The sequence below is a fragment of the Callithrix jacchus genome, chromosome 8 (assembly GCF_049354715.1).
Source record: "Callithrix jacchus isolate 240 chromosome 8, calJac240_pri, whole genome shotgun sequence".
In the NCBI taxonomy this organism is placed as follows: domain Eukaryota; kingdom Metazoa; phylum Chordata; class Mammalia; order Primates; family Cebidae; genus Callithrix; species Callithrix jacchus.
Genome location: NC_133509.1, coordinates 129,492,127 through 129,500,737, shown reverse-complemented (window position 1 = coordinate 129,500,737; position 8,611 = coordinate 129,492,127). Strand labels below are relative to the sequence as shown.

General features: G+C 48.2%; 1 protein-coding gene across 1 annotated transcript; it reads right to left on the bottom strand.

Moving 5' to 3' along the window:
* Positions 1-285: 285 nt before the first annotated feature.
* LOC100395507 (putative serpin A13) lies at positions 286-8,156 on the bottom strand. Its single transcript, XM_035262191.3, has 5 exons — positions 7,917-8,156; positions 6,729-7,324; positions 3,713-3,983; positions 2,216-2,334; positions 286-765 (listed from the first exon to the last, which is right to left on the bottom strand). The coding sequence occupies exons 1-4, from the start codon at positions 7,985-7,987 to the stop codon at positions 2,262-2,264; spliced, it is 1,011 nt and encodes a 336-aa protein (XP_035118082.1). The 5' UTR covers positions 7,988-8,156; the 3' UTR covers positions 286-765; positions 2,216-2,261.
* Positions 8,157-8,611: the final 455 nt, after the last annotated feature.

The following is an 8,611-nucleotide window of genomic DNA, read 5'->3' as shown; positions in this document are numbered from 1 at the left end:
GCCCCATCCCAGACCTATTGAATTAAAATTTGCTTTATAAAAAGATCCACAGGGAATTTGTACATACTGTAAAGTTTGAGATTCATTAATTTAGCAAAATGGATAAGACTGGAATGGAGCTCGCCTGCTTTCTAGCTCAGTGAGCCTGAGCACGTCTATAAAATTCTCTGATCCTCAGCTATGGTAAGGGTTGGATCATAAGAAGTTGCCTTTTTTTTGTATCTACAAAATATAGGTGCAACTGAAACGTAAGCAATTTCATATGGTTCAACCAAACACTTATTTTGTTAGATTGTTGTGGTAATTCATTTTAAAGTGAGATAAGAGATAGAAAGCATTTGCTGCCCAGGAGGTGTTTGCTCAGTGGTAGCTGCTAACTGTGTGCAGAACAGCCCTGTTCAATGTTACTATCCTCATCCCCATAGGTTCCTGTGAAAACCAAGCAAAAAACCCAGGTATATGTAACTTCTCATTAAACTTGAGCCTGCAATAGAAGTTCCCTGTTGTGTAGGCCATTCTCTTCCCTTTGAGTCGCCCAGCATGCCGGAAAGAGCATTATCCCAGTGGCTTGACAATCTTCCCCAGAAAAAGCATGCTTCCCATTTCCATGTGGAAAGTCATCATTAGGAAGGGCCGATTGAACTCAGTGCCTGAAGAGGGTGGGAAGTCAAGGTCTGGGCGAGGCCCTGGGGTGAGCTGGACTCTGGTGGCTGCAGCAGCTTCAGAGTCCTTCTTATCCAAAGTCATCATGGCCTTATGAGTGACCTGCAAGGAAAATTCTAGAATCATCAAGCCACCCCATAAGATGCAAAAACCAGGTCTTGATGTTGGGGCCAATTTTTTTTCTATTCTGTTACTTAACCCCATATGTATCCATCTATTCACTTACACAGTTAGTCATTCTTCTATCTATCCTTTAAAAACTTCACTATCCATCTATTACTCTTAAATACTCCTGTCTGATGCTTGTCCATCTGTCATTGATTCATTCAACCAGCCAGCCAGCCAACCATACTCCATCCCCTCTCAGCCATTCACTTATCTCTGCATGCACCATTCATGTATTCATGTACCTGTCCATGCACCACTAACTTACACACCCATCCACACATCATCCATGCACCTCACTACCCACACATCTTTCCATCCATGATTCCAGCTACTCACTTGTCACCTATTCATTCATCCAATCACCAATATCCCCATCTATACCCATTTTTATGGCTGGCATCTGCATTATACTGATGGCAGTTTATTTTGAATATCACACCGGCATCTATCTGTCCACCCACCCATTACTCCATCCATGCATCCATCCATTCATCCAACCACTCTTTCACCCAATCCTAATTGACTTATTCTTTCATTCACTTCATTTCACTCATTTCTCCTCACTCACTGCATCACTCATTTAGTCATGAATTTATTCATTAAGCATTTACTGACCACCAATGCTGTGCAATCCACTGTGCCAGAGATGGTAGGGGATAGAAACATGGATTGGACTGACTTTGAAGGAGCTCATCATTTGATTGAGAAGATAAGACAGGTAACGAAAGCAAGAGTGGAAAGTTATCAGGATAGATTTCTTTTTGAGAGTGGGGGTGAAGGATGAGAGCAGAGAAACCTTCATGGAGAAGGTAACATTTGCACAACACCTGAAAGACTTGATATCATTTGAATATTCAGAGATGGGAGAACATTCTGGGGGGTTTAAATATTAAAAGTCTGAGCCAAAGTAGGAAGGTGAAAACTATGGGGGCATGTGGGATGCCATGAAGCTCAGTCAAGCAGCACGCTATGGACAGTGGGAGACATGCTCTGGGCAGGAGGGTGATGACTCGATCGTGGAATACTTAGAAACCTGCAGTTCCCTGGGGACCAAGCTGTTACCCATGTTCCATCTGAGTCCCTTCTTTCATAGCTTGTCCTTTAGGCTTAAAAGCAGGAGTGACCTCCCCAGGAAGTATCCTCTGCTCTTTCAACCTGGGACATGAAGTGCATAGCTGCTGCCTTCCCTCTCCTTATCTCCTTCGGGGTCCCCAGTGTCTTGACAAAGGCAGGTTGCAGTCATGGAATAAATGGAAGGAAGCAAACAGCAACTTGCAATGTTAAAGGAAACAGCATCTCCGTCTCTAAGGAGGTACTGGAGCGCTCCCTCCAGTGTTCAGCAAAAGACACCGAGAGTTCCTCTGAACTCACCATCCCCAGTTACTTTAGAGATGCTCAGTCCAGCTGCCCGGGGAAGCCTCCACCCACAGTCACTCTTGTCGCTCCACCTCCAGTCTGTAGGTTCTGGAAATGGAAAACTTGGGGAAGTGGAAATCGAGTTCTCTGTGGAGAGACAGAATTTGGGTTGCAGTAGAGACCCTGAAACAGCCTCTCACCTTCTTCCCTGCCTTGGGTCCCTCTGCCCCACAACACCCCCTCCAGTCCATTCTCCAAGGGGCAGTGGGTGTGAGATTTCTAAATGGCATATCACCCCCAATTCACCTCAGTGTGGAAAGGGGGTTGTAGATACAATGACACGGAAGCCCTATGAGGAAGACACTGTTATTCCCATGTGATAATAGCAGGTGATACGATGATGCTCCCAGGAACCCAGAGGGGGCACACCTTGCCTGTTACATTGACCCATCAAGCCTTCATAGCTCTGCTATGCCTTGAATAAAGAAGACTCCCAAAGAGGACTGGGTCAAAAAAGGGCATGCCAGGATGAGAATTCACACACACAAACGCCCAGGGCTGGGGAATAGCCTGGCAAATGCAAAGAACTGCAGGGAGCTCAGTGGGTTCCAGGAACAAGCATTAAGGGGTTGGGAACACAGACGGCAAGGCAGAGGAGGGAGAAGGCTGAGACTGGGGCAAGCCAGAGCACCAGACTCTTAAACAGTGTGAGAGGCCCAGGGAGCCCATGACAGGTCACGGTGTCTGCAGCAAAGCTGGGACTGGGACCAGCCTACAGACTCCTGGGCCCATGCTCTCTCCAGCCCTTACTCCCTGGGACCCAAACTGATATTTTCAAGGAGGCCAGTGACAGTGTCCTGGAGGGTGACAGAGCCCTGAGGGTGACAATACCATGGGGGGTGACTGTGTCCCTGTGGTGACAGTGCCATGACAATGTGTTCTGAAGGTGATGATGCTGTGGGTGGGGGATGATAGTGTCCTGGGGGCAACAGTGTCTTGGAGGGTTGACAATACCTGTAGGGGGACAGTGTCCTGGAAATAACAGTGCCCCGAGGAATGACAGTGTTCTGGATGTGACAGTACTCTGGGAGGGTGACAATATCTTAAGTGATGACAGTGTCTTGGAGGTGAGAGTGTCCTGGGGGTGACAGCATCCTGGGGGATGACAGTGCCCTGGGAGTGACAGTGCTCTGAGTAGGAACAGTGTTCTGGGGTGACAGTGTCCTTCCCTGGGGTGACAGTGCCAGTGCCCTGGGGTGACAGTGCCCTGGGAATGACAGTGTTCTGAGTAGGGATAGTGTCCTGGGGTGACTGTGCCTGGGGGTGACAGTGCACTGGAAGTGACAGCATCCTGGGGGATGATAGTGCCCTGGGGTGACAGTGCCCTAGACATGACAGTGCCCTGGGGTGACAGTGCCCTTGGGGTGACAGTGCCCTTGGGGTGACTGTACCCTGGGGATTCTTTAGAGTGGATGAGGGAGATGGCAGGGCCGGCCTCCATGGGGCTCTGCTGTGTGCAGGTTACCTGGTCCTGAGCAGACTGTCCCACTTAACCAGTATTTCAGGCAGCAGAGTATCTTTCAGCTGCCTCACCTTGCCCCTATTGGGGAAGATGAAGAAGGTGGTGGTGTTCCCAGCATGGTCCATCTGCAGCACAGAGCCCCACAGCTCAGGGTCATGCAGGAAGTGGTGGCTGGCCTTCTCCTTCATCATGGACACCCACACAGTCCTGTGCTTGTGTACGAAGACCTCCTTTGGGCTGGTGGCAGCTGAGTCAAAGGGCTTTGTCCACTCAGCTGAGGGGAAGAGCAACATGGATGTCATCCTCACAGAGAACTGAGAACGGGCTTGGGGTCACCCTTTTGGCAGCTTGTGGGAGTGGGAAAAGCAGCTTGGATGCTGGAATCTTGGAGTCCACACTCAGGAAGCCAAGTCCCACTCAATAACTCACTCCTGAGAGGTCAGTCCCTTAGTACCAGTGTAGCCCTGGGGCCTGAGCTCTCAGCCTCCCTGAGCTTCTGTTTCCTCAATTGAAAATGATCAATATTTGATGCTATTACAATAGGATAAAATTATAATCACATAAACAGCAATCCTCTCTCATCTCCTTAATCTCTCCTGGAGGCGGTTAATTTTTAAGAGAAAACATCACTGTGGCACAAGCTTCCTGAAGGCAGGTGTGGATCTGAAAGCTGGGCTCTGCCTGGCTTTGAAATCGAGGGCGAGTTTCCCGACTTTGCGTCAGTTTTCTCATCTTTCAAGTGGACGTGATAATATCTACCTTGTTGGGTTGTGATGAGAATTAGCAACTAAATAGGCGCAGAGCTGGCATGTGGATAAGAACTACCCACTCAGTGTGTGTGTGCACATATGTGTAAACATGTTTACACATACACACCTTCAATAGTCAAAGACGCATATTTGAGTGATGCCTACTGGCTCAAGGAAATTTTTTTCTTTAAAAAAGATCTGTTTTCTCATCTGTAAAATGGGAACATTGATCTTAGGCATATTTGCTAAGATAAGCCTAATGTGCTTCACCCAGACGAGAGAGTCAAGGGAGATTGTGGGGTACACACACTCTGAGACCCACAGAGCACTATACAAATGTGAGGATGGAGTTCACCTCCTGAGTCCTGAATGAAAACAATGGGATAACAACACCTGTCCCCTGCCTACCTCCAAATGGCCACCATGACATCAGTATGGTCTGACCGTTAAACTAAACCAGACATTAACAGTCAATGGCCACCATGACATCAGTATGAGTATGGTCTGACCGTTAAACTAAACCAGACATTAACAGTCAATGGCCACCATGACATCAGTATGGTCTGATTGTTAAACTAAGCCAGACATTAACAGTCAATGGCCACCATGACATCAGTATGGTCTGATTGTTAAACTAAGCCAGACATTAACAGTCAATGGCCACCATGACATCAGTATGGTCTGACCGTTAAACTAAGTCAGACATTAACAGTCAATGGCCACCATGACATCAGTATGGTCTGATTGTTAAACTAAGCCAGACATTAACAGTCAATGGCCACCATGACATCAGTATGGTCTGATTGTTAAACTAAGCCAGACATTAACAGTCAATGGCCACCATGACATCAGTATGGTCTGATTGTTAAACTAAGCCAGACATTAACAGTCAATGGCCACCATGACATCAGTATGGTCTGACTGTTAAACTAAGCCAGACATTAACAGTCAATGGCCACCATGACATCAGTATGGTCTGACTGTTAAACTAAGCCAGACATTAACAGTCAGTGGCCACCATGACATCAGTATGGTCTGACCGTTAAACTAAGCCAGACATTAACAGTCAGTGGCCACCATGACATCAGTATGGTCTGATTGTTAAACTAAGCCAGACATTAACAGTCAATGGCCACCATGACATCAGTATGGTCTGATTGTTAAACTAAGCCAGACATTAACAGTCAATGGCCACCATGACATCAGTATGGTCTGACTGTTAAACTAAGCCAGACATTAACAGTCAATGGCCACCATGACATCAGTATGGTCTGACTGTTAAACTAAGCCAGACATTAACAGTCAATGGCCACCATGACATCAGTATGGTGTGATTGTTAAACTAAGCCAGACATTAACAGTCAATGGCCACCATGACATCAGTATGGTCTGATTGTTAAACTAAGCCAGACATTAACAGTCAATGGCCACCATGACATCAGTATGGTCTGATTGTTAAACTGAGCCAGACATTAACAGTCAATGGCCACCATGACATCAGTATGGTCTGATTGTTAAACTGAGCCAGACATTAACAGTCAATGGCCACCATGACATCAGTATGGTCTGATTGTTAAACTAAGCCAGACATTAACAGTCAATGGCCACCATGACATCAGTATGGTCTGACTGTTAAACTAAGCCAGACATTAACAGCCGTGGGTTGAGTGTCATGACCGTATTGTTTAAACACACACAGGGGTGGGGCCATGTGGCCTGTTTGCTCTCTTGGAAAAAATTTAGGGCCTCCCTGCTTTAGGACTCTTCCTGCTCTGATTCATGCCTCCTAAGGCCTGCCAGAAGAAGGAAATTCATCTTACTTAATAGAGTGGTGGCTTCTAGAGTTACTCAAAGGGGAGGTCATAGCCTTCCATTAGCAGAACCTGTGTCGGGAAGGGAGGTGAGCATCTTCGAACACAAGTCTTGGACTTACCCATCCACTGAAAACAGAATCACTTAGGATAGGTACAAGATACCTGCATTTTAAGCAAACTCTTTGGAGAGTTCATATGCACATTAAGTTTGAAAAAGTCTTTAAAAACAAACTCTTCAAGTATCATTAAAATGGAGAAGGTGATGAGTCGTCTGTTACGGGAGGCATTCAAGTAGAGGCATCAAGGATCCAGGGGCAGATGCTCACTGAGTGTCATCTTTATCCAAGTCCAGAGGGGCACTTTCCAGATGCTGTGAGGGGTGGGGCTAGGGTATGGTTGGAGCCTGTGTTCTGGGAGTCTGGGAAGGAGACTTGCATGGGGCACACACCCTCTTACCTCTGAGGAGTATGGGATTCACCGGAACCGCTGCCATTTCACTGCCGAGGTCCTTTTCCCAGGCCCCGAGCTTCCCCTGGGTCTGCTTCTCTATGTATTCATCAATGTGTTTTGGGGCCTCCTCTAGGCTCTGGTTGGTCCCTGAGCCCAGGCCACTGAACCCGCACTGGGCCGTGGTCAGGAGGAGCTGGGGACCCTGCCCCAGGAGCCTGAGCAGCAGATCCCAGAAGCCCTCCTGGATCTCTGCCTCAGATACCACAGTGAGATTGAACCCCAGACCCTCCAGGAGCTGGGTCCTGCTGGCCACTGGGGCCCCGAGAGAAAGCATGGCCAAGGCCAGGGAGATGCTTGCCGAGGAGAAGAGAATGTTCCCTCCACGGTTGTTCAAAGCCAACTGTCTGCGGAGGTTGAAGGCAAAGTCTATGTTGCTCACAGAGATTTGTGGCAGGGCAGGCCCAGGGCTGCTTTCCTTGGGGCCAAAATGGATGAGATGAGAAGCTTCTTGGTCAACCAGGGCCGCAAAATGAGCCCCAGCCGTGAGCACAGTGACTACCGGCCACCACTGAGGGGTGTCCATATCCTCTGGGGTCCTTGGTCTGAAAGTAGCGTGACAAAGAGGACATCAAGTTCAAATATTAATGATAATGATAATTTGTGACACTCACAAAGTGGCTGCTTCTCTGTTCCAGGCACCCCACAGATACTTCAAGGCTCCCATTGCATCTCCTGGGGACTGCCTTCCCATCACCTCCTCCCCACCCCTCAGCTTCCTGCTCACATACAGACAGGGCAGATCTCTGGACCAAGTCAGAGCCCCTCCTCATGGAGAGCTCATAACCTTCTGTTAGCAGAAAGGTGAGCTTCTTGAAATGCAAGGTTGTGGGTCTTGGACCTACCCACCCACTGAAATCAGAATCACTTAGGATAGGTATAAGATACCTGCATTTTAAGAAAACTCTCTAGAGTTCATATGCACATTAAGTTTGAAAAGGTCTTCTTTAAAAACAAGCTCTTCCACTATCATTAAAATGGAGAGGGTCATGAGTCGCCTGTTACTGGAGGCATTCAAGTAGAGGCATCAGAGGATCCTTCTGTGAACACTGGCTGCACCCAATCCTAGATCGGTGACCTTGGGCAATTCACATAGCCCGTCTGAGCCCCACTTCTTATCCCTGGTCTTAGATTTACAGGAAGCTTGTGAGGAGGGGAGAGGTGGGAGGCGCCTCATGGTACAGGGAGGAGTCCAGGGCTCTGCTCATATAAGCCCAGGGACCTTAGGCAAGTGGCTTTGCCTCTCAGGACCTTGGCTTCCACTCTGTGGGATGCTGCTAAGAATCCCCACATCACAAGTTTACAGAAATTGAAAGCAATCATGCAGGGAGCACACTCAGCCCAGGACCTGGCGCAGAGCCCCAGGAGTGGCAGCGGGCTTGGGGCCTCCCTTCCGGTCTGACTCAGCAGGCCTGCATGGAGCCTGGAATCCATTTGCCAAGGGTCTGAGCTGGTCCTGGGCCCCGCTTAGGGAGCTACTGTGATCCTTTTAAAAGGTAAACCAGATGCATTAACTCCCTGCTGGAGACTTCAATGGCTCTATAGCAACTAAGAGAAATCCTGTGTTTCTCACCACACCTTAGGAGGCCTACAGGACAGGGCCCTCTAGCCTTTCACACCTGCTCCTTTTTGTGTATTTGTTTGCTTGTTTTCTGAGAGGGAACGGATTCTTGCTCTGTCATCCAGGCTAGAATGCAGTGGCAGTATCTAGGCTCACTGCAACCTCTGCTTCCCGGGTTCAAGCCATTCCCCTGCCTCAGCTTCCCAAGTAGCTGGGATTACAGACATGTGCCACCACACCCAGCTAATTTCTTTTTTCCTTGTACTTTTAT

Coding starts and splice junctions, on each gene's coding strand:
- LOC100395507 (XM_035262191.3), bottom strand. CDS start 7,987: ATGAGCAGAGCCCTGGACTCCTCCCTGTACCATGAGGCGCCTCCCACC. Junction 3,984..6,728: donor GAATCCCATACTCCTCAGAG/GTAAGAGGGTGT, acceptor TCTTCCCCTCAG/CTGAGTGGACAAAGCCCTTT. Junction 2,335..3,712: donor GACAGTCTGCTCAGGACCAG/GTAACCTGCACA, acceptor GTCTCTCCACAG/AGAACTCGATTTCCACTTCC.